The sequence below is a fragment of the Tenrec ecaudatus genome, chromosome 4 (genome assembly GCF_050624435.1).
Source record: "Tenrec ecaudatus isolate mTenEca1 chromosome 4, mTenEca1.hap1, whole genome shotgun sequence".
Taxonomy (NCBI): Eukaryota; Metazoa; Chordata; class Mammalia; order Afrosoricida; family Tenrecidae; genus Tenrec; species Tenrec ecaudatus.
The window spans coordinates 195,277,734-195,304,277 of record NC_134533.1 but is presented as its reverse complement, the minus strand read 5'-3'; the positions used below and the strand labels follow the sequence as shown (position 1 = coordinate 195,304,277).

The 26,544-nt window shown below is 44.5% G+C and overlaps 1 protein-coding gene and 1 pseudogene across 10 annotated transcripts in view; both read right to left on the bottom strand.

Moving 5' to 3' along the window:
* The window catches only part of DPH3 (diphthamide biosynthesis 3), a 219,553-nt gene that overhangs the window by 190,210 nt on the left and 2,799 nt on the right, over nt 1-26,544 (bottom strand). The window contains exon 2 of one of the 10 annotated variants that reach the window (XM_075547180.1): nt 21,349-23,855. The exons of 8 other annotated variants lie outside the window; for them this stretch is intronic. In XM_075547180.1, the coding sequence (XP_075403295.1) occupies nt 23,790-23,855 (66 nt within the window). In that variant the 3' untranslated portion in view covers nt 21,349-23,789. Of the gene's footprint in view, nt 1-21,348; nt 23,856-26,544 lie in introns of those variants that run through there. One more of the 10 variants, XM_075547179.1, reaches the window with a different exon arrangement.
* LOC142447259 (alpha-enolase pseudogene) lies at nt 16,404-18,137 on the bottom strand (annotated as a pseudogene).

The window sequence follows — 26,544 nt, the reverse complement described above, 5'->3', positions numbered from 1 at the left end:
GATAGGAGGAAGGTGAAAGGCAAGAAAGAGGAAGCAAAAGCTATTCGTAGAGGTATAGCTATAGGCATGTACATATGCAAATATATAAATTTATAATTAAAGGGATAGAGGCCAATGTCCATATATTTATATGTTAAGTATTGAGATAACAGACAGACTTTGGGCCTGTACTCAAGGCCTCCTTTAACACAAGAACACTTTGTTCTAATAACCTGGCACTCTTTGGTACTCACCTTCCTGACATGATCACTGGAGACAAAATGGGTGCATAAGCAAATGTGGTGAAGAGAGCAGATGGTGCCCGGCTATCCCAAAATAGAGCATCTGGGTCTTAAAAATTTGAAGTCAAACAAGCAGCCATCTAGCAGGGAAGTAAATAAGTCCACATGGAAGAAACACACCAGCCTGTGTGATCATGAGGTGTTGACAGGATCAGGTATCAAAAGGTCTAAAACAACTATATCAAAGCGAAAAGAGGGGGTGTTGGAGTGGAGACCTATAGCCCATTTGCAGACAATTGGATATCCCCCCACAGAAGGGTTACAAGGAAGGGATGATTCAACCAAGGTATAGTATAGCACCAATGAATCACACATCATTCCTCTAGCTTCTGAATACTTCCTCTCTCCACCCCCCACAACCATGACCCAGTTCTACCTCACCAAAACCCTCAGGAACAATAGTGGGAATAGTGATATCATGAGGGTAGGGGGATGACCAGGGATGGGGAAGGGGAGAAAGGGGGACCCCATCACAAAATTGGAATATATAGCTGCCCCCCAAGGGAACGAATAACAGAAATGTGGGTGAAGCGAGACAATGGACAGTGTAAGGTACAAAATAACAACAATATATAATTGATCAAGGAATCACGAAGGTGGGAGGGAGGGGATAAAAGAGGAACTTATACCAAGGGCTCAAGCAGAAAATGTTTTGGAAATGATGATGGCAACCTATGTACAAATATGCTTGATACAATTGATGTATGAAATATTATAAGAGTGGTAAGAGCCCCCAATAAAATGACTTAAAAATTATTCTGTATGCAGAAAATGAACCAGGTCTCTCTGACACCATAGACAAAAGCATGAATTAAGGATTATAATATGCAAATTAAAACCATAAATATTTTAACTATTTTATTAACATATAATTCATATATCATGCAAGTCAATGGCTCAAGTCCATCAAAAAGAGCTGTACAGTCATTGCCACAATCAATTTTGGAACATTTTCTTCACTCTTCCAACCATTGCTATTAGCATCTCCTGCTCCCACAGCCTCCCCTGTCGCAACCCCAAGGAACTACTGATGCAGTTGGCTTTATAGGTTTACCTATCCTGGGTTTCATATAAAGAAAATCATATAAAAAGAAGAAAAAGAAATAAAACAGCAACAACAATAAAATAAACCACAAATATCTCATTGCAAAGGAAAGTAGAAAATAATAGATACTAGGGCATGTTGACAATAGGTCAAAAGGGGCTCAATAGAAACTAAAAGTTGAGAAAAAGATGATGGCAACCTATGTACAAATGTGCTTGAAACAGTTGATGTATGGAATGTTACATATTGAGCCTTCTGCAAACCAAGTGTTCAGAATGTAAACTTTAATACCATTCCCTCCTCTAATAGTGGATTTTACTACTCTAAATCCTTGGACGCTTGGGCTGATGCTTCTTCTGTGTGGATGTAACTGGTGCCTCACTTGTTTAAGACAAGCCTTTAAGACCACAGACACTGTTCTTTCTGATAGCTGGGCACCATCTGATTTCTTCACCACACTTTGCACTAGCACCCATATCTTCAATGATCACTTCATGAGGGCAAATATCTAGCAGGGCCACCACATAAAAATGAATTGTTCTTAGATTTGGGTTTACAATTAAGTGTGAGCTCAAAATTCATTTCTATATCTAATGTTTATATGTATTCCTGGTCTACTTTAGAAGCAGCATTATCAGGCTCCTGAAAAATAATATGAATAGCACGCAAGGGACATTTGGTAAGTCTATTAATAGTGTCCTTACTCTAGCTAATGGTAGCACTTAAAATATTAGTATGAAAAGAAATATGCACAGGTATAGGAAAGCTTATTAGACTGAGATACATGGAGCATGCACTTATACAGGTTAACACTTAAGTGACTGAACATTGCTTAAGAAAATAGTGGGGGCTAGACACAAGGTTAAAAAATGGATAACATATATTCATTCTCTGAGGCAGAACTAAGCCTACAGAATTAATGTGTGTCACACACAGCAAAGGGAATATGGGACTGGAAATGCACGCCAGTCTGAGGTTGCCAATTCTGAGGCTAAGACTATAAAAATGTTAGAAGGCTGTACAAAGCTAAAGTAACAAAAGTTGTATGATAGATATATTTACAACAGCGACACACAAAAAAGTAGTTACTCAGGCCACTTAAAAAAACATTTTATTGGGGGCTCATACAATTCTTATCAAAATCCATACATACATCAATTGTGTAAAGCACATCTGTATATTCGTTGTCCTCATCATTCTCAAAACATTTGCTCTCCATCCAAGCTCCTGGCATCAGCTCCTCCAGGCCACTTATGTACAAGACAAAACCTCATGAAATTTGATTTCTTGGTTTGGAGGTTTAGGGTCATGATATCATGTAACAACCCAGTTGGTTAGCCGGATAATATGTTTAGCACTTCTGTTCTACCTCTTACTTTGATTATAGTACCTTGGGTCCTAAATCTTGGACGTGGCCATCAAAGATACAATTAGTCTCTATTGGTCTGAAGCAAAAGAGAAGAAAGGGAGTCAGGAACAGGAAGAGAAATCTGGAATGTGGGGCTAACTGCTGTCATGAACACCTGCCCCCCCCTTTCCGAGTGCAGAAGAACTGGAGGGTGCCCACCCACTGCCACTGAAGACTGTGACCAAGGATCCCAGAGAATTGTGATCACAGGGGAGACTGAAATGAGAACTCCAAGTTCTCGTGGACTCAGCTCCCTCAACCACGCAGTTTGATGCACCCCTGAAATGACTGCCCTGGGCACTATTTAAATCTTCAGGCAAAAATATGCCCAAAGTCTTTTTTAAACCAAACAATAATGTGGATTAACTATTTTAAAAGGTCTACTTTGAACATTATGCTCTTAAAAATAATTACCATGAATTAGGTGAAGGTTTATCGAGGACAGTTCATCAACAATTCGTGCAGTATATTCTTTAAAGTACTATCAATATGGGATCGTGTTGGCTTGAGAGACACTATTGGAATCTTAGGGGGCAGCGAATTTATGTTACGAGAAGGGGAACAGCTCAGAAAAGAGGATGAGAATAGTTGTACCCCCTTAGAATATAATCAATATCATTAGATGGTATATGCAGAAATTGTTGAATTGGTGTGTGTTTTGCTGTGCATATTCTCAACAATACCAAATTAATACAATTATACATATATGTGTGTGTGTTTACCAAGTCAGAAAAAGCAGATGGTGCCTAACTACCATTATTGAATATTTTTAATTGAATGTTTTTGATCAAAGATTATATAGTAGAATCCTTATCAAAAGAGGGGAATTGGAAAGTAGTCTAATTGTTCTGGAATCCAGGTTTCTTGTTTTCATGGAAATTGGGGTAGCCCACTCAGGCCAATTGTCCTTAAGTGTTCTTTTCAACTTTGAGCCTTTTAGAAAATGGTCTCCCAAAAGTCATCTGTAAGGCAGACAATGTTCTGTTCTCTAGATAAACATGTCATACCCATATCACCTTGGGCATTTGGCCTTGTTGGAAGAGTTACCTGTCTGTAATCTGTTTCCATGGCATTGCCAACAAGAGGTAGTACAAGGGTTTTGGACTGTTCTTTTCATTTGTGGGACTCCTTAACCCTCGTTGATTACATGCTGGGCTGTAATCACAAGGTCAGCAGTCGGACCCACCAGCCCGTCTTAAAGAGAATGGCCAGACTTTCTGTTCACGTAAAGATTTACATCCTCAGGTACAAGTGCAGTTCTATTTTGTCCTATAGGATAGCTATGAGTAAGAGTTGACTTGATGAGAGTCAAACTGGTGCCCCAATTTGTAAATCATATATTAAATAAACGTTAATCAATTTCTAAGGAGCCCTAGTGGCCAAGTCCTTACACACTGGGCTGCTTGAAACCAGCAGCTGCTCCGTTTGAATCAATTTGTATTATTAGCTTAATATGAGTTTTATTTTAACAATTGAACTTAATTTGTTTGTATCTCTGCCAGATTAAAGTCATTTAGAATTGATTAAACCAATTGCTATCGAGTCAATTCCAACTTATGGTGATCATGTGTGTCTGGCTAGACCTGCTGCATACTTGTTCCTCCAACTCACGACCACCCTACACGACCGGGTAGAACTGCCCCTGCAGGGTTCTGAGACTCACTAGCCATGGGAGTGGGATTCCTCATCTTTCTCCCATTTACTTATTACTACTCTGCTATGAATTGCGATCTAACGTCATAGAAGCTGGGACCTAATCAATAGTAATTAGCCTGTCAAACAAAGACACATTTCTGTAGAGAATCAGATAATCCTTGGGAAGGTTTTGTTGGACAATGCTCCATAGGATATCAAAAAGATGTGGAGCCACATTTTTACTTTTATCTCCCAACTTTAAGTATTTTCTTTCTTTTTTAAAAATTATTTTATTGGGGCTCATACAACTCTTAGCACAATCCATACATACATCCATTGTGTCAAGCGCATTTGTACATTTGTTGCCATCCTCATTCTCAAAACATTTGCTTTCTACATGAGCCCATGGTATCAGCTCCTCATTCCCCGCCCCCCACATGAACCCTTGATAATTTATAAATTATTATTATGTCATATCTTACACTGTCCGACGTCTCCCAGGGAGGAGGTTATATGTAGATCCTTGTAATCAGTTCCCCCTTTCTACCTCACCTTCCCTCCACCCTCCTAGTATCACCACTCTCACCACTGGTCCTGAAGGGATCATCTGTCCTGGATTCCCTGTTTCCAGTTCCTATCTGCACCAGTGTACATCCTCTGGTCTAGTCGGATTTTTAAGTAGAATTGGGATCAAGATAGTGGGGGGCAGGAAGCATTTAGGAACTAGAGGAAATTTGTATGGTTTATCATTGCCACACTGCACCCTGACTCCTCCCCTGCGACCCTTCTGTAAGGGGATGTCCAGTTGCCTACAGATGGGTGTTGGGTCCCCAATTTGCACTCTCCCTCATTCACAATGATTTGATTTTTTGTTCTTTGATGCCCGATACCTGATCCCTTTGACACCTCATGATCACACAGCTTGGTGTGCTTTTTCCATGTGGGCTTTGTGGCTTCTGAGCTAGATGGCTGCTTGTTTGCCTTCTAGCCTTTAAGACCCCAGACATGTATCTTTTGATAGCCGGGCACCATCAGCTTAACATTAAGTATTTTTTATTAGTGGAATCCCTGGAGGATTCGCTCTGAGCTGACTCATGTTGCATAAACCTTAGAAAACACTTCATCCAAGAACCTCAGTTTTGTAGATGAGGAATCTTGAGATAAGGAAACTTGTTAACAGAGAATCAGTATAAACTCCAGAAGACATTCTTCCATGTAGCACAGGACTGCGGGCCTCCAGGGGGTTTCCAGATAGCCAGCTCCAGTCCTTTCTACTCTACTCCAGCCCCTCCAAGAACCCCCTGCTCCAGGTCTTCTGCTCCTCCCCTCACCAAGCAAACCTCTCACTTGTCACTGGACCCCTCCCTCATTTTCCTGTCCCCCCACACCCACCTGGGACCTCACTCCACCCCATCGTCTTCCCTCCATCCCTAGGAGTGTTCAGGTAGCTCACACCCCCTGGATCCTTCACCCAGCCCTTCCATGGCACCCACCACCTTCAGCTGCCGCACCTCTTTGGTCCTGCGATGACTGTTCAAAGATGATTTTCAAACAAGTGTATCACTGCTCTCATACAGACATCAAAATGAAAACTCAACCCAGCCACTTGCTGTCAAGGTGAGTTCTACTTCATGGTGGTCTTACAGGACAGAGTAGAGATGCCCATCACCCTCATTTACAATGACATGATTTTTTGTTCTTTGATGCCTGATACTCGATCTCTTTGACGCCTCATGGTCACCCAGGCTGGTGTGCTTCTTCCATGTGGGCTTTATTGTTTCTCAGCTAGATGGCTGTTTGTTTATCTTCTAGGCTTTAAGACCCCAGATGCTATATCTTTTCATAGCCGGGCACCATCAGCTTTCTTCACCACATTTGCTTATGCACCTGCTTTGTCTTCAGTGATCACATCGGGAAGGTGGGCACCCACTGATAGGATTTTTTGTTCTTTGATATCTGATACCTGGTCCCTTCTACACCTTGTGGTCACATAGGCTGGTGTGCTTCTTTCATGTGGGATTTGATGCTTCTGAGCTAGATGGCCGCTTGTTTACCTGCAAGCCTTTAAGACCCCAGATGCTATATCTTTTGCTAGCCGGGTGCCATCAACTTTCTTCACCACATTTGCTTATGCACACAATTGTTTTCAGCAATAGTGTTGGGAAGGTGTGCATCCTGGAATGCCAATTTAATAGAACAAAGTGTTCTTGCATTGATTAAGTATGTGAGTGGAGGTCCAATGTCCATCTGCTGGAAGGCTGTACTCTTTACAGGAGCAGATAACCAGTCCTTTAGCAGAGCTGCTGGTGGGTTCGAACCACTGACCTTTTGGTTTGCAGTCAAGCACTGAATCATTGAACCACCAAGGATCCTAGACTAATCCATAAGTCAAAGAGCCAGCTGGGGAGCTCTGTTAAAATTAAAGCAAGGGGTTTTATTGATGAGACAGGTCTCCCTAGATCAGGACGACTAAGTGAGGAAGGACTCACAGAAGTACTCTGGTGTCTTAGTCTGGATAGACTAGAGAAACAAAATCGGTAGAAACTCATAATAAGAAAGAGGTTTATATAGAAGAGCAACTGAATGTTGAGATAACATCCCAGCCCAGTCCACATCAAGTCTCTAAGACCATTATTAGCCCATATGTCCGATACCAATTTATAAATTCCTCTTCAGACTTACGAAATGCATGCAATGATACAGAATGCAGGACAATCCCAGACCAGTCTTTTGGATCCAGTGGCGGTGTAAACATCTCAGCTGTGGTAGGTCTCCACGTGGTTTTTCCAGCTCTGAGGCTGTGGCTGCCATCAGCCTGTCTCCATATGGCTTATCAACAAGAATGCCTCACAGAGACTAAGCATGTGCCCCCCCCACACCCTCCAGCACACTATCTCCTTAGCACCTGCAAATGAGCTCATCAAGCTACCACCTGATTGACAGATTAGACCAGTGGTTTTCAACCTTCCTAATGTGGAGACCCTTTAATACAGTTTCTCATATTGTGGTGAACCCCCAGCCATAAAATTTTTTTTGTTGCTACTTCATAACTGTAATTTTGCTACTATTATGAATCTGGGACCCCTGTGAAAGGGTCATTTGACTCCTCCCCCCCCCAAAGGGGTCATGACCCACCGGTTGAGAACCGCTGGTCTAGCCTCTACCCCTTCACTCTTAATCCTCTCAAATTGACAACAGATTATCTAACTACCACATCCAGCAAGAGGGATTTTTCATAGAATTTAAACATAGAAAATCCAGGCATGTACAAAGAAAAGGTTGGACTGGTTGATATTTACAAGATGATGCTTTAATTGGCACCAAACCGTGATGACATCCCTTAAGCCTGGTTTGTTCATCATAAAGCTTGAGTCCATGATTTCATCAAGCTGCGGATGTTTGGGGGCCAGCACCCCCAAACCCTTTTCCTTGGGAGCATGCTGAGAGAGGAAGAAAGGGGAACCGGAGGGGAGCCCCCAGGCTTCCTGATGTAATTTGGCTAATGGGTGACGAACTCCATTAAGATGGAGTGAGGCCTACAGTTTGGGCACAGGCCTCTTCTTATGCTGAACACCCAGAGTTTTAAGGCTCCTTCACACATGACAGGTGTAATTTCCCCAGCTTCTATCATCATGCTTGACCTATCTCCCCGCCGTGGAGTCTATTCTGACTCATAGCGACCTTACCGGACAGGGTGGAACTGCCCGTCGGCTCTGAGGCTCTCTCTTTACAGGAGTAGGACGCCTTGTCTTTCTCACTTGGGGCTGCTACAGCCTTGCAGTTAGCTGCCTCACGCATAACCACTATACCACCGACACTCCACGAACTTGACCTGTCACTCACTGCCATTAAGCTGATGCTGGCTCACAGTGACCCTACATGACAGGGTAGAACTGTTAGCATCACGGTTATGCGTTAGGATCCTACCTGCAAAGTCTGCAGTCAGGAACCACCGGCTCCTCTTTGGGAGAAGGATGGCGCTTTCTACTCCCGTGGAGAGTTGATCGCAAACTCACAGGGGCAGTTCTACCCTGTCCTATAGGGCCGCTGGGATGGTTTGACATATGAGGTGCTTAGTATGTATGAAACAGATAACTGTAGCTCGTGTTTTCCCTGACCCGGGCTCTGTTCTAAGCGCTGCGCTTACACGAACTCTCAACAGTTCTCAACAACTCTATGAAACAAGTGCTACTTTTATCCCCATTGTACAGGTGGGGAAACTGAGGCCAAGACGCTAAAACCACTCGTCCATTTTATTTGGACGCATGGCACCCCAGTGTCAGGGTAGAAATGTGCTGCGGAAGGCTTTTTGTTTGTTCGTTCCCCTCAGTGTCATTTTTGGTTGGTGGTGGTGGGAACTTTTTATTGTGAGTTGGTGAAGGTTTACAGAACACATGAGGTTTTACAGTCAACACTTCCCACACATTTTGCTTCCTTTCATTCACTGCAATCCCCTCAATGCAACAATCCCACCTCCTTGTGCCCCCACCCCACACACACACACTTCTCCTCCCCTCACCCTTCTGAACGTTGTCCTTGGGCAAACGCTGCCTGCTTGGTCACACCTGGTTGGTTATTTGAAGGTGTGCGTACCTCACTAGTGTTAGTGTTCCCCTTACAGACCTGACTGGTGGTTGGCTGGCACTTGAGCCGTGGGCTGAGGTTAGTTCCAGGCCTGGAGGGTGACTAAGGGCCGTGGTCTTAGGGGTTCCGCCTGTCTCTGCAGCCAGCATGCTGGGTTGCTTTTCTAATTTTGAGTTTCCACCCTTTTCTCCCTCTCTCCCCAAGACCTTCGAATGTGATCACTTCTAGCACAGTTGGTGGTAGTAGATTGCCAGGCCTTTCTTCAGAGCCACCTCTGGCTGGACTCAAACTTTCTCCTTTTGGGTTCCCATCCTCGAACATCAACTGGTTTCCACCAAACAGGGACGGCAGGGAGGCTCCAAACCCGGAGGGAAACCGCTGTGACTGAGCGGGTTTGGACTCGACGTGAGCCGCTGAGACTGAGGAAAATTGCCCTAGAGGGCTCCCAAGGCTGTCCTTCTGATGGAGGCAGATCACCGCCTCCTTCTCGCTGGTAGCAGTTGGTGGGCTCCAACCACTGACCTTTTCGTTAGCAGCTGAATGCTTAACCACTGTGTCACCAGGGCTCCTTCGGAGAGAGGTGAAAAAGTTCAAACTCAAGCTGGAAAGGGACAGGCGAGGAGCATGTGTCTGAAGTAGGTGCTGTGCTAAATCTGCAGCCTCCCAAGCCCTAAGGAGAAGTTCGATCCTGCCCTAGAGGACCACTAGGAGTGGGACTCAGCTTGAGGGCAGCGGGCTTGGTTGGGGGTTAATTCCTATTGTTGACCATGTAAATCCATCCTGCATGGTGCAAGTGTAAGCAGCATGGAGCCAGAGACAGTGGCTGAAACATGAATAACATAAAACATCATGAAGAAGTGTGGAAGTTGGCCAGAGGTGTACCAATATGGCAAGCAGTCGTCGAACGGTGAATCCTGTGACAAAATTCACAAAAACTTGAATGAATACTGACTAGAATCCATATGTAGGTTCTGCCTCTGACCAAATTCTTGTGTGACAGCACCGACTTGTTTGGGGGCCCAATTATTTGGGTCCGGGGTTTGTTGGGAGGAGTTTGCTTGTGTCTGTTTCTTGGCAACGAAGTCCCTACAGCTCCCCCTCCCCGGCCCCCCCCCCCCCCGCCCCGCTAACCCTGTGCCCCTGCCCCCTGCCCCCATGCTGCAGCAGGCCCACATGTCTATGCATCCACCTCTGTGACCCTTTCAGCCATTCACCTAAGCTTGATGTTGGGGAGCTGAGACTTGAACCTAGGTCTTTGTTATCGAAAATCTCACCCTGTTCACCCTCCAAATCGCGATCTTTCTAAAATGTTCGCAAACAAAGAAGGAGAGGTAATTACAGGAAAGAGAGAAGCTCAGGAGAGAGGTTTTATCTTTTTTCAGAGTAAGTTATCGCCTAACATCTTAGGTCATGTGTAAGCGCCGTGCCACATTCTAGAAGAGAGATGGCCAGTAAAGACTTCCTGTGATGATGAAGATGCTCTTTATCTGGGCTGCCCAATGTGGTAGTATGACTAAGGAACTGTTTTGTTGGGGTTTTTTTTTGGGGGGGGATTTTATTTCATCTTAATTCCGTTCGATTGTAAAAGCCACATCTAGCTAGTGGAACCGAGCATCCTGCTGAGGCAGTCACTAGGGGCTGTGTTTGCTTCTGTCCTTGGAGTACAAAGGTCTCGCAGATGTCAGCTGCCTCAGCTACTCACAGTAAGTAGACTGCCCTTTGGGGAAGAGAACAGATGGACCCAGGGAGTTCTTGGCTGGGCAGGTCCCAAGGCCAGCTGGACTGGGCTTGAGCCTGCCAACACTAGTGTGAGTGGAGCACTGGCTCCCCCCACAGGCCCTGGCCAGTATAGGTTTTCCATGGTCCTGGAAAGCCTTCCCATCCACCTCCCCTTCCTGCAGCCCAGAAACACAGAGGCCATCTCTAGGATGCGCCTGCAGACAAGCCTGGGCAGCCGAATCCCAGAGCTGAGAGGGGCTTAAGCTATCATTTCTTCTAACTCTCCTGCTACGTAGCTGAGAAATGCAACGCAGGCTTAGCAAGGTGACCAGTATCATCCTTGGCCCCTCTGTGTCGGGCACTGACCCACCACGTACACAGTTGGGGTGGGAACACGTGTGCGAGAGGGAAACAGGAACCATCTGGTCCAGGTCAGGCATGCCCTCTGCCTGTGGATGTCCACACAGTCCTTCCTTAAACTGGATGATGAGTAAGGAATATATTCAGAAAGAGGGCAAGTTTCCCATCAATGAACCATCAACACATATGTTTGTCACTTATTTGTATAGAACTTTTCCACCTTGTTTTCTCAGATTCTCCCCAACACCCCCCTTTCCAATTCCCTTGTAAGCAAAATAAGCTTGGGGAATACGTATGAATGCGGCTTTTCTCGCAGGTAACTACGCTAAATGTTGGTTGTATTAGAGATTACATTCTGGGCCCTAGGTTTCCATATGGCGAACGTTGGCAGGGGAGCCCTCAGTCGACTTTGCGGCTCTACATCGATTTGGCTTCCTCCCAGTTCTTTCTGACCACTGACCCGAAAAGTGACAAGCCATGCCATCAGGTTGAGTGTGCTTGAAAGTGACCTAGGGAAAATCAGTACTGGAAATATAGCGTAATTTAAGATCCAGTTTGTTAAAAATCCAAAACGTAACAGTAAAACTTCATTTGAAACTTCATCAGCAGGGATGTTGGGAAGGAGACTAGTTAGGGGCCAGACCCCAAATGTCCCCCGATTTAGATAAACAGGACACTGAAGCTCCAGGGAAGGTAATCTAAAGGCCCCTGGAGACATGGAGTCACAGAGACCTTCCTAATGATCACTGTAGAACCTGCCTGTTATCAATTCCATCTTGTGACATTTAAAAAAACCTCTAATCGCCTCCTGTAACCGTGGTAAAACACCACGCTTCTTGTATATTAACTTGTGGGGTCAGCACTCAACTCTGAACCCCGTCAGAGAAACCGGCTGCTTTCCTTCTGCACACGCTTGAAGAAATCAATTTAGGATTTCTCTAATCAACCTTGTCTCTCTCTGGGCTAAGGTGGCAGGCTCTCCTGGCCCACTTGCTCTCTGACAACAAAAGTGGGGTGCTGAGATTCCCTAGGCCAGTCCAGGGAGGAGCAGTTTCACCCTCAAGGACTTGCCTAGGTAATGCACTTATTGGAAACTGGGGTGCCAACATTACAAGGTGATCTGAGGCCACCAGAATCTACCCTCTGAGCTTTTCTAGCTAGCAATAGTGTACGTGTCCCAGACATGGTCCCTTCCCATGGACCCGCAGTGCCTTCTATCACTTCCCTTGAGCTGCTCCAATCATCATTTGGGGAGACTTTCTTTTGTCTACCACCTTGTATAGTGAGCCGCATCACCATGAACCCTTTGGAGAAGGCCTCTTGCTGATGGTTGCTCTCATCCAGATGGTTTGTCTTTGTTGATCCTGAAGATGACGTAAGAAAGGGCTTCCTAGTCAATATACTAGTATTTGGGGCCTTGTTCCCCCTAGAACGGGGGTTGGCAAACTGTGGCTCAGGAACCAAATGCAGCTCTTTTGGTGCCACCCAAAAACCAGAATTGGGCTGGGCAGACGGAACTTTCATAGTACACCTTTTTCCAGGTAAGTGAACATCACGCAACTCGCTCTAGTTAGTGTACCCAGTGCTGTCATCTGGGAAGTTTCTCTCGGTCTCAGTGAATTTCTTCGTAAAAGCAGTTTCACTCGAACCTCATTTTTTGTCATAGCTGATTTAAGAGAACAGTGTGTGGCTGTGAAATTTTGTTTCCTGCTCAGGAAAAATGCTGCAGAGACTGTTGTGATGTTGAACACAGTTTACAAGGACAGCGCTATGGAAAAAACTCAAGTGTATGAGTGGTTTTCTTGTTTCAAAAAAGGTGAAATGTCAATTGATGATAAACCTCATTCTGGTCATCCATCAACTTCCCAAACAGATGAAAATGTTGACTTGTAGTGCATTTTGAGTTAGTTCCACCAGGTCAGTTAATCAAGCTTTCTACTTAGAGGTTCTGAAAAGATTGCATAACAGTGTATGAAAAAAAAAAAGGCCTGATTTGTGGCAGACAGGGAACTGGTTTTGCCACCATGACAATGCACTGGCTCATGCAACCATCTCAGTGCGCCAGTTTTTGGCAAAAACCAAACTGCCTCTCTTGCCCCATGCACCTTACTCCCCTGACCACACTCCATGCAACTTCTTTTTGCTTCCACGAATGAAGAGGGACATGAAAGGTGAGCAATTTGAATACTTAGGAAAGAGGTGAAGAACAAAATGAGGGCGTTGTTGTCAGTCATGCAAACAGATGAGTTTTAAAAATGTTTCCAAGAATGGAATTGCAGATTTGACAAACGTATTAAGTGTAATGGAAGGTGATACGGATGTTCTCTAAAAAACTTAAATATATAGCTTTGGGGGTAAAAATTTCAGTTTTGGTGGGGAGTACCCCCTTGTGTATGGCTTTGAAGCAAAATTGACAATGAAAATAAAACTATCATCATTTCATTTATAAAAGCTATCAAGGATATTATTCAAATAGAAACATATTTATGGCTCTCGAATATTTTTAAATTGTTGTGAGGTACAGGATTGGCTCTTCTGTCTCAAAAACTTGCCGACTCCAAGCCATCATGCTTGGCTCAGTGGAAGGGCAGGGGAAAGGAGGGAGCCCCTGCAGGAGATGGACGGACACCGTGACTAAGGGCTCAGAAATAATCACGGTGAAGACGGTGCAGGACCAAGCACAAGGCTGCTTCGAGTTGGAGTCAACTCCATGCCACCTAATGATGCCAAACACATATGTAAGATTGATTCCCTAAAAGATGTTGCTTCTAAATTAACTGAAAAAAGCTGAGGAACTATCACGTCAGCACTCTGCAGCTGCTCATGCCCCCCCTCTAGCAGAACTTTCTATTTCCCTCGGCCATACTATCCCGATAATGCTCTGGTCTTTACAATGTCAACTATTACAGTCTTCTAACCAACAAAGTAAGTCCAAGTCCGGGGCCTAGTACTTGACGTGACTGCAACAGCAAATTGAAAAAAAAAATGCTACAAGCTAAAGAGCGTCTTTAAAAAGGATTCTAAACAAGAGACACAAGTTTCAACCTCCTCTCAACATTCTTGACAAATTAACTGTTTTTGAGCTGTTTTCATAGCCCAGTGACTGTGACTTTTGTTTCCTTTTGTTCTGAGTTTGCATCTAGTAGAGAGCATTCTGCTTCAGTTTCTGCTTTACATCAAGTGAAAGCCATGGCTTTTGTTTTTCATGGGCCTATTTAAATATTTGGCTTTTTTCCCCTTCCAAGGAACATTGCTTCTTGTGCCTGGCCTTTTGATAACTACCCTGAACAACTTCAATATGAATTAGTTTATCTTAAAAATTCCCTGAAAAATAAAATTGTTTAATAGGTATAACAATTCCTTAAACGGAAATTGTTTCTAATCAACTCGAACTTGTTTAAATATTCTTAATAGTTTCTCTAAAGTATCTTATAAACCATACAGTAGATAGGGTTATAAACTGTAACTTTGAGATGATACTGATTGGCTTAATGATAAACAAGCACTTAAATTAATTAAACAGTCCTATTACTCCACCAAAGAATTAATGAAGATGAATTAGTTCTGGCAAAGGTTTTATGCTGTTTTCACCTTGAGAGCTAAATGAAAAAGAAAATGTTAAACTCTTTCTAATTACTTATACTAGATATTAGATGAAATGTATTTTAAATGAAAATAAGTCGTCTTTATAAATTCCAGAATGACAAGGCACGTAGTCTGGGAAAACGTAAACTTCTGTTGTTATGCTTGAATTATGTCCCTCAAAATATGCATCAATTTGGCAGGGCCATGATTCTCACTGTCTTGGCAGTTATGTAATGGTGTGGTTACCCCCAATGATGTGGGCTGATGTCACCATCCAATCATTTATAGGATTAGGGCGGTATGCAACAATCTCACTCAAGTTATAGTTCTGACCTGGTATCAGTTCCCATGGAGCCTAGCTTTCATCATGGAAAAGGTAAAAGGAAAGCTAACTGAGCAAAGAAAGAACGTCAGTACCACGAGGCAAGGAGAGCCTGGAGCAGAGCAAGTCCTTTGGACTCAGAATCCCTGCAGTGAGTTTTGGGACCAGCCTCCACAAGCAAATGGGTCCTACGGGGCAGCTGTGCAATTGAAGGGGGAATTAAAGAGACATCAGACAAGGCATGCAAGGGCTCACCTCTTCCATGGAGACCAGAACCAGAGAGGGAGCAAATGTATTCTCTAACCGGCTTATATAATCTCGGGCACACAAAACCCGCCATACACATAGGTAACAAAAAGGGGGTGTGCTAGAGGCATACACCTAACAGGAAGTGGGGCACTAGGGGCATACCGGTGACAGGAAGGCACGTACCCTACCTAACAAGGTGGGAGGGTTCGAGATAAGATGGTGGCTTAACCTTGGCTATCTGAGCTGTCTTAACCATAGGTGTCTCTGAGCTCTTCTCCAGGGGAACCTATGATCCTTATCAGAAGGCAAGTGGTGGGGGGCGGGGCAACAGTCTGCTGGCTCTGGATGGCAGAGGACCTTCAGGTAGATAACCTACAAGTGTAGAGTAAGCGTCACGTGCTTGCTTGTAAGAAGCATCTTAAGAGTAGCACTATTATGGGGAGGGATTGCGGGGATGATTTTTAGTCAGGGGAATGTGATGGGATTCATCTCCAACCCACAACTGTGAAGGCCTCCCTCCACCAGAGTCTGCCTCCCAAACTCTTAACTATGAGCATAGAGAATCTGTCCACATACACTCTCTTCCCAGTTCTCGGTTTACAACTGAGATTCTCCCAGACTCGGGAAGATTGATGCCTGGATGCATGGAGATCGCCAAGGAATGGCAGGCCCACCGGAAGACAGGTCACAAGGTCTGCCCTTACTGCCAACAGAGGAAGTCGTCCTCTAGAACTGGTACACTGGATTTGAACTTCTATCTTCTTAAACAGTTAAGAAAATGAATTTCTGTCTTGTTAAAGATAAAACAACAAAACCAAAATACCAAATATATATATATATATAAAATACCCTTTGTGGTATTTTTTTCCAGCATTTCAATGGCACTGATTTGTTTTTTTATTTTAATTTTTCAAACAAGCACACAATATTATATCATGAATTTATTATTTCAATTGCAAGTCTTATTTTCTTTGAATCTAGCATCATCAAAGTAAATGGTATCAAATACTGGTGAATTCACATCATTTACCCACATAATTTTATTATTCACATGTTTAGAGACTTGACCATCTTAAGTATATTTGTAGTATATCATGACTTATTTTCAATATTATACATTCTATCTAAAGCTCTTTGTAAATAAGGTTACGATGCTAGAAATATTTAGTTTTGTTTTAATTAACTTTGACTTTGCATTACTTTTATAGCTAATTCCCAAGTGTTTCTTCTTCTTTCTTTTTTTTTAGAGGTCACTGATGTTTATTTTGCAAACAAAACCACAGGGGATTTTGCCTGTTGACACCTTGGGATGACATGGGACACTTGGTGGGAAAGCTCTAGAGAAGGGCGAGGAGTTGGGATGTCATAGGATCACAAAGCTGGGGTTCCAACAGGTGTCTAGATGGTCTGGCTCGGCTGCGGGCAGCTCTAAGGAAGCGGAGAGAATGCCGACAGGCTTGGGGGAGGGACAACCAGAGGTCTGCCTGCCCAGCTTATTTGGCGAGGGGATCTCTGAACTTCTGACCAGCAAACTTGGCCTTGCTGCCCAGCTCCTCTTTAATTCTGAGGATCTGCTTGTACTTGGCCAGGCGCTCAGATCGGCACGGTGCACCAGTCTTGATCTGTCCGGTGCACAGTCCCATCATCAGGTCAGCAATGAAAGTATCCTCGGTCTCCCCAGAATGATGAGATACCATGACGCCCACCCATTGGACTGGGCCAGCTTGCACGCTTGCAGAGACACGGTTATGGAGCCGATCTGGTTCACTTTAAGCAGGAAGCAGTTGAATGACTTCTTGCCCACGGCCTTGGTGATTCACTTTGGGTTGGTCACTGTGAGATATCCCCTACCACCTGGATCCCTGAACTGGCAGTGAACTTTGCCCAAGCGTCCCAGTCATCCTGGTCGAAGGGGTCTTCAATAGACACCACTGGGTAGTCTGTGATGAAGGACTTGTACAGGTCTGCCATTTGGGCAGGTGAGATGTACCTGCTGGGGTCATCAGGAGACTTGAAGTCTAGGTCATATTTCCCAGACCTGAAGAGCTCGGAGGCAGCTACGTCCAAGCCAATCACCACCTTGTTGGTGTCACCAGCTTTCCCAATAGCATTCTTCAGCAGCTCCAGGGCTTCTTTGTTCTCCACGATGTCAGGGGCAAATATGCCTTCATCCCTGACATGGATGGCATCCTTGCCGCACTTCTCCTTGATGACGTTCTTCAGGTTGCGGTACACCTTGGCCCCGAGGCACATGGCCTCCTTAAAGTTGGCTGCTCCGACGGGGAGGATCACAAACTCCTCATGGCCAGCTTGTTGCCGGCGTGGGAGCCGCCGTTGATCACACTGAAAGCAGGAACGGGCAGGATAACTTGGGAATTGCCGACCAAGTCAGCAATGTGACGGTACAGGGGGACTCCCTTCTCAACAGCTCTGGCCTTGCACACAGCGAGGGACACGCCCAAAATGGCATTTGCACCAAATTTTTATTTATTCTGTTTCATCTACCTCAATCATCAGCTTGCGATCTTCTCCTGTTCCATAACATCCAGTTTCTTGCTAACCAGGGCAGGCGCAATTGTTCCATTGATGTGCTCAACAGCCTTTGAGACACCTTTGCCCAGAAACTGGGTCTTATCATTGTCCTGGAGTCCCAGGGCCTCGTAGATCCCAGTTGAGGCACCAATGGACATGGCAGGTCTGAAGAGCCCTTTGGCGGTGTACAGATCAACCTCAATGGTGGGATTTCCATGGGAGTTGAGGATCTCTCTGGCAATGATGGATTTCTGGCCACTGGTTCGCATCACCCAGGAAGGAAGTGGAGGAGGCTGCAGACACCGAGATGGGTGTTGGGTCTGCAGAACGCGGATGCTGTGACCTCATTTTTAAGAATGATTATCGTAAGTTGACCATGGGCATAAGTTCCACTTTGCTGATTCACTTAAAATGCTTAATCACCTTAAGAACCAAGTTGAAAGTATTAGCATGGTATGAAATACAAGAAAGAAAAAATGACTGGTAATACATGTTTTTTTAAACATGTATTTAAAATAGGATGCCTGAGTATGTCAGAATATGAAATTTGAGTAAGTTGTAGAAGGCTTGAGAGAAATAGAATGAGAGGTGGCAAGACAGAGAGAGAGCGGTAAAGGAGAGACACTAATGGAAAGAGTGTATGAGGAAAAGATTTTGAGAGAAAGATTAATGAGAAAACAAATCAGAGAGAAAATGAGTCTTGGAGGTTTGTATAAACAACGAGCTCTGCTAGGTGGAGAAAAGAAAGTCAACGCAAGCAATAATAAAATATCGCTAAGAGTTAAAGCAAAGAATTAAACACAATTGTTTCAAGCACCACAAAACTATCATAGTCAGAAAGCAGTAGTGGACTGTTCATCCACGACAGTTTTTTGGTGTGTTTTTTTTTTAACATTTTAAATGAATAGTATGTGAAAATCAGAAAATCTATTTATTTATTTATTTTCAGAAAATTTATTAACATGTAAAAATTCTACCCCAGACAATGAATGTCTAAGACATAAAATCGGAGGCTAATACATAAAGTTAACTTTACTATAGTAGCTTCGTATTGTTTATGACCTTAAACTCAGTGACGGGGGCAATGTCACTAAAGACAAACAACAGGTACGGAAATTAGAGAATACTTTAAAAATGCACTGCCCTCTCCTGTTACGCCAAAGCGCAGATATATTTCAAGCGTTCTCGTTAATGCTCGCACATCCTTAAAGCACATGGACCTGCTCCGCACGACAGCACTCCATTGGGTTTCCCTTGCAGAGACAGATGGACAGGCCGGTCTTCTGAGGGCCTCTGGGGAGGGCCGAACCCAATCTTTCCATTAGTAGTCGCGTGCTCACCTTTTGGCACCACCCAAGGAAGCAGCTCTCTATAAAGACTTGTGTTTCTCCGAGTTCTACACCGAGCTCACAGTCTATGAGTACATACGGGCTACAGCTTTCCTCCCTTACGCTCAGCATTTGATGGAGCCAGGGGACGGTGTTTTTAAACTGTGCGTTTCTTTTTTTACATGCTCTTTGATTTAAACTCCTAACAAGGAATAATTTTTAAAAAGATTTTCCAGTCAAATATGTAATCATGAGCAATTTGTTTTGTGAGCAGGGGATGGCAGGCGTCCCCAAATGGAGTTAAATGAAGTCTAATCACTTACACCTGCAGAAGCCGTCCCTTGGGGAAGCTGTGTAATTAGCACCCCGAGTATGTGCTGGTAACAAGCGATGGTCTGTATGTAAGGGCCACAGTCCAGAGGTCGGCCCGATTGGTGGCTCTTCCTGCTGGTTATATTATTGCATGCCTGAATGCCAAGTGTGTGGCCAGCTGAGCCCACCCTCGTTCCCTGGGCATAGCAGGTGCGACGTTTTAGTCAGTTCAATTCCCCTCTTCTTGGTGCTTCTGAAACCCCTTCTGTTTTCCTAGCTAGTGTCCTCCACCTTGGCTGTATTTAGAATGACCAGGGAACTTAACAAAATCCAGGTGCCCACCATGTACTCCATCCCAATTAAGTCACTCTCTGGAGCTTAACCCCACTGAGCCTTGGCTACTCATTGGGCTGCTAAAGGAAAAGTCAGTACAAAACCACCAGCCACTCATGGGTGGAAAGGTGAGACTTTCTATTCCTATAAATATGTGCAGTCTCAGAAACAGACAGGTCAGTTCTACTCTGTCCTAGGGATCCGAATAGACATGATGGCAGAATTTGAGTTTCAGATGACTTGGATATGCTGCCAAGTTTGAGAACCACTTCTAGACCTGTTAAGGTTTTCACGCTTTAGCTATTCACCTACTGTAGGCTTAAAATACAAATGGCTGGGGCCCTACCCTTGGTAATTCAGTAGTTGGGAATAGGGGAATTCAGTAATTTCTCACCAGACTTACTGTAAGAATGCTGCCAAAGTTCAAAATGTTGAATTCCTTTTCAAATTGTAGTAGTTAACCCTCTTTCATGTGTACTATCACGATAGTAATCACACTGTTTTGGAGTCACTAGCTCATTTCACAAATTGAAGCATGAGTTACATACTAGCTGAGTTCTGGGGGCGCAGTGGCTACTTGTTGGGCTGCTAATGGTAAAATCAGCAGTTCAAAATCACTAGCAGCTCCTTGAGAGGAAGACAGGGCTCTCTTACTTCCTACAGTTAGCGCCTCGGAAACTCATGAGGGAGCTCCACCCTGTCTTTCGGGATTTGAGTTGGCATCAACTCGGTGGCGGAGTTTGGTTTTCAGCTAAGCACTCAGCTGGTCACGTCAGTGGTTTGAACCCCCCAGCCGTGCATGGGACAAAGTGGTGGTGGTCTGCTTCCAAAGTACAGCCTTGAAGAACCCTAAAGGCAGCTCTACTCTTCCCTAGTATCGGGTGACTATGAGTTGAAACCAACGACAGGAATGGTTTGCTTGTTTTTGAGCTTATTTACTATTAAGAAGTCTGGGGCTGATACCTGCAAAAGCTTGGGTGTTCACACCCACCAGTCACTCCATGGGAGAAAGATGAGGCTGCTCCCGTAAAGACTTGGAAAATGTGTATGCCTGAGAATTAAAAATCGACTTGATGGCAGGTTTAATTGACAAGTTTCACAAGGCGCTTATTCTCATGCTTCAGTTCAGAGAAAGGGCCAGCCTTGATAATGGCACCTGCCGCAAGTGCTCTTGAAGCACAACTGGCTCATCTCCTTCTGGGTCCTAAGCACCCACTGTCTCCTTGCCATAACTCATGCCTACCATGCGGCAATGCTCCAAGTATTTGCCGAATGAATGCACGGAGCAACCCCCTGAAAGAGGCACTATTATGGTCTACTTTTCACAGGTCAAGGTACAGAGATAAAAGAATATTTTAAGTCCCTAGTGCAAGTCATAGTGGAGGGGCAAAGTCACACTGCGCAGACCGGAGCTGGGACTCATCACGAGCCTTATGAATGACTGATGGGAAAATACCATGTATCCTTGCCACACTGCTACTTGACTCAAAGCGTTTTTCTCCCCAGGACAGTGGCTAGTTCTTCTACATTTAAAAACTCTATTCAAACCAGAAACCTACTTACCGTGCCCAAAGCAAGTTCAGAGACTGCTACCTGATGTACAATGACATCAAAACCCTTCCATTCAGGGTGCTGGTATTTACCTACAAATGACACGACAATAAATGGATTTACGTGATCTTTATTTAGCATGCCTGTAGACTTTATCCAGGTAATAAATTAATGTTTCTAGTCCGAAAAACGATGTTGGGCACTTCTCAAGAAGAATGCTGCTGGGTGTGTAGAATCAGCTGACGTTCTAATGTTCAAGCTCTAAATATGGAAGAATAGTGTCGTTCACTGTGAACCATGAATTAAAATCACTTGAGTTTTAATTGCCATTTCAGTTTCTGCAAGCTGGCAACAAGACAGAACTCACACCTTGGAAACCACCTGATCCAGGCCACTAATGGTACAGATGAAGGATCCACCAGCCTTGCCAAGGCTCACAAACACCAGCAGGAGACGGAGCTTGGATTATAAATCAGACAGAGGTGCACCAAGAACAGTTAAAGAAGCCCCTGCAGTTCCTATCTCGAGAGACCCTGGTTCCATTTTCTGCTTAACAAGGGATGGAGTGTATCTTGAAAGGGTCTTTTTTGTAAGTCAGAAACTTGGTGACTTGGATGCACTGGAGACAAAAAACCTTCCCATTGTTTATGCTTTTCTCCAGGCATGTTGGGTCTGGGGCAACTTTTCTTCCTGTTTGAAGCTCAGAATAGACATACACTGAGGGTGCTTCTTCTTGTGTGAAATTCACATCAGCCGAAGAAACACGTTATCCACACCATAAAACCATTAGCATTTGAGTTCATTTCTCCTGACGGCTCATTCCAGTTCATCATCACTCATCCTGCTGGTTCACTGGAGCAGTCACTGGTTCCAACAGCTCCGGCAGAGCAGTTGTAGATGACTTCTGGGTGTGAGTGTCCATGTGGCAATGAGATTTTTCATCCCATCAAGAATATGCCAGAAGATGCTTCCTGTAACATCCCATTCTAGCATACAACTTCCAATGATCGATTGTCTCCGCCTAATGACTACATGTCGCCATGCAGTTGGCAAGGCAAACAAGGCCATACACTTGCTTTAATTTAAATCCCCCTCCCTGCCCCCCGAGTGTGGGTACCACACTATCCATCCATTACAGAATGTTCACCTTCTGGCAGGCCATTCTCCTCTCTAGTTGCAGGGGTCTTTCCCTAACATTGTGCTAGACAATAATGCAGAAACAAACTGCAAAAACACCACAAATGTATACATCTCATGAAGGTAATTTTCAAATTTCCAGATACAATTTATTTCTCACTACTCTCTCATCACTGCGGGGAAGGCAGGCTGACGGCCTATCTTTATGCATTTCTATTTCTCTGAGTTTATGTCTGGTTTGGCTGCAAATTGTAATGGTGGCCCATTAACTGTGCCTCCATGACACATCCAGGCAGAAAAGGCCTCCTGTCTGCCAAGCTCATCTTAACATTGTTATCATAGGTGCTCTCCCTTTCATGAGGGATAACCCACCATTTCTGAACGCACTCCCACCAGACATAAACACGTCCACCTCCACCTGCGGTGCAGCTTCATTAGCTTTCTTGAAAACAATAAAATAAAATGCAAGGAGAAAAAGTCCAGACACAGAAATAATAGTTGCCCGCCGATCTGTCAGGACCGCTCAGCACTTCACTCACTCCATTGGCACCTTTTGTTCCTTCCTCTTTGTCCTCCCTTGGCTGTTTGTCTTCTTATCTTGTCTTGAGTTAAAAAAAAAAACTTATGGATCATTGACAAGAACACTCCGTAGTCTTTGATCATTTCACTTTTGACTTTTCTTTCTTATTCAACTAACTTTTAGTTCTGGAGAAGTCATGAGCTCGCTGTATTTTCTTGGTGGTGCAGTAGTTAACAGCTAACAGAAAGGTCAGGGTTCAGATCCACAAGCTACATGGGAGAAGATGCGGCCGTCAGCTCTGTAAAGATTACAGCCTTAGAAGCCCCATAGGGCAGTTCTACTCTGTCTTCGCATCAACCTGACAGTAGTGGGCGTGGATAATATCATGCCCAGCCCTCCACACAGGAAGCACAAAAGCCAGGGCTGGCTGACGACTGTGAACATGTTAAGGAGGACGAAAGGAAGGAGGCTAGCTTGGTGTAGCAACAGAAAAGTGCAGTCCTGCTGAGGAAACGAATATTCTTTTCATTTAGAACAGGAAAGGTGATGCCAAATTTCAAAGGAAGGACTAACTTTAAGAGTCTTAATTACTAAGCCAAAAGGACAATCCCTTTTTCGTTAAAGACCACACACACATGACTTTGAGGTAGATGCTATTGAGAGCATTTGCAATTCAAGGCTATGCGAGAGAAAAGGAAACACAGCATGCCATGGCTGGCTTCTTTAATTGGCGATGAACTTGGCCCTTGAGGGAAAGAACCCATAGTCGATAAGTAGAGCAAACCACAACAGGGTCCGCAGGAAGAGGCTGGTAACTGCATCTGGCATTTGGTTTTTCCATCTTGGTTCATTCCCAACTGGTCAAGATTTAGATCCCCCAGTCCTGCATCAGCATTTAACCAATTCTTTGTTGGTGGAAGGGGCAGGGACGGTCTCTCCACACATAAACTGATCCTAAGAGAATGAGAAATGACATTAACTGCTGCGTTTTCATGTCACAAATGCATCAATACTGAACTTCCGTTCTGGCAAAGAATCGCTAGAGCTCTGTTAATTTAATTGCTCTAAGCTGTGCCACCACATCCTTAGGCAATGTCAGCACCTGAGTCCACGGCTGTCAATTTTTAGGCCTGAATTCCTATTTATTCCACAGCGCTTCTCTCATAGGAGCCCTGGTGCCATTGTGGTTATGCATTGGGCTGCCAGCTGCAAGGTCAGCAGTTGGAAACCACCAGCCGCTCCTTGGGAGAAAGACAAGGCTGTCGACTCCCAGAATGAATTAGTCCTGGTCCTTGCCCCAGGAATGTTTGTACACAGCAGCTTTTTCCCTACACCCCTTTTGCATTTTTTTTTAAAGCTTACCTCAGCAGACTCATCCCCTTAGGGAAGGGTCGTGGGGAGGAGAAAAGCCAGTCAGGGTGCAGTGTAGCAACAGTGAAACATACAACTTTCCTCTAGTTCTTTAATGCTTCCCTTCCCCCTGCGCCCCACTTCCCCGACTATCATGATCCCAATTCTACCTTACAAATCTGGCTAGACCAGAGGATGTACACTGGTGCAGATAGGAACTGGAAACACGGGGATCCAGGATGGATGATCCCTTCAGGACCAGCGGTGAGAGTGTCGATACTGGGAGGGTGGGGTAGAAAGGGGTAACAGATCTACATAACCTCCTCCCTGGGGGATGGACAACAGAAAAATGGGTGAAGGGCGATGTCAGACAGCGTAAGATATGACAAAATAATAATTTGCAAATTATCAAGGGCTCATGAGGGAGGAGGGAGCTGTGAGGTGGGGAAATGAGGAGCTGAAGCCAGGGGCTTACGTGGAGAACAAATGTTTTGTGAATGATGAGGGTAACGAATGGGCAAATGTGCTTGACGCAATGTATGTATGTATGGATTGTGATGAGCTGTATGATACCCCAATAAAATGATTTAAAAAATGTTAGTTCTGGACACCCACAGGGACAGTTCCACCCTACCCCCTAGGCCGCTATGTGTTGGCATTGATTGGATGGCAATGGGTTTGAGTGTTTTGGTTTGACCTTATTTTATACATAAAATTTCCCATCTTCAGTAAGAGCACCCATTTCTTAAGATCACATTTAAAGGACATGTCAGATCTTTTAAGTCTCTGGATTGATCACTAAAGCTTCTTTACTTCAATCTTTAGAAATTCAAAAGAATAGGGCGCCCCCTTCTCTCACTCGGGGACAGCACCTGAGATTCCTGGTCTACTGGCAACAAAATACCTCGTGTGGGTCAGTGTCAGGGGGCCTTTGCTGTCCTCCCCCTTCCTCGCTTCCTGGAACATGTGGCAATGTCTGGGGACATTTCTACAGGAGCCTTGGATTTGTAGTGGGGGTTGGGCTGCCAACCTCAAGGTCAGCAGTTTGAACTCACCAGCTGCTTCATAGAAGAAAGATGAGGCTTTCTATTCCAAGAAAGAATTCATCTAAGAAACCCGAAAGGGTTGTTCTCCTCTGTCTTATATGGTGTCTGTGAGTGGGAATCAACTCAACAGTGGGTTTGTCTTCTTTTGGGTGGGGACATTCTGCTGCTCCTAACTATGGATAACAAATAGACTTCTCCACTTTACAAGGCTGCTCAACACAAATTCCTACTCTTGGTTGCCCTATTTCCATCACCAACACTTGTAGTTACCTCCCTCTTCATCTTTCCAATACGAAGGCCATCAATGCTGACATCTTCCTTGACTCTTCTCACACCCCAACTCCAATGAGTAACAAAACCCTCAGGCTCCAAGAAGAATCCAGAATCCAATAGTTCCCCCACCATCTCCTTTCCTTCCTTGATTAGTTTAAGAGTCTGCTGATTTTTCTGCTTCTATCCTTCCTCCTTCAGCAGAGCCCCATGACCATCTCTGTAAAATTCAAGTCAGGTTAGGGCACACTTGATTTCATAAACCCTCGAGTACAGCTCCCTATACCATTCCCAGAATAAGCCCAAGTCCTTAAAGTGGCCCACAAACATCTCTGAGATCTGCCCCAGACCTTGATTTCATTTTCGACTATTCTCACCTTCACTGACTCTGCTCTGCTTAGACCGGCTCAGAGACCCTACAGGAGAGAGTAGAACTGCCCTTAGGGTTTCTGAGAGCAATGCTTTAGAGTAAAAGACAGCTTCATGGAAGATGGCTCTGGGTAAAAACTGAGAAGATGACAGGCATCTTTGCTGTTGCTAGGAAAAATAAACCCTCACCTCTTCCTGCCTTAGGGCTTTTCCAGTGACTATCCCTTGGTTGCATGCTGCCCCGCTGTCCCTGGGTGCCTGCTGGCTCCCTCACCTCCTTCAAATGTTTGCTCAGACGTATTTGAAATTGCAACCTACACCCAGGTCTCCTCCCAGCCCAACACTCCTGATCTCCCTTACCCTAGTCTCTATTTGTTAAGGCAGATTGTACTTCATATAAACCACACATCATTTACTTAGTCTGCTTGTTTGTCTGCCTCCTCCTCCTCTAGATTCTAAGTTCCATAATAGTCGGGATTTTGTTTCGTTGGCTCACTGAAACAAACTCAGTGAAGGCTGTGGTCCACAGCCCAGGCTGGTTAAGTGAAAAATAAAGGAACCAATCATTCAGTGTCTAAATGATGGCTCGGATTAACCTACTTTTCCCA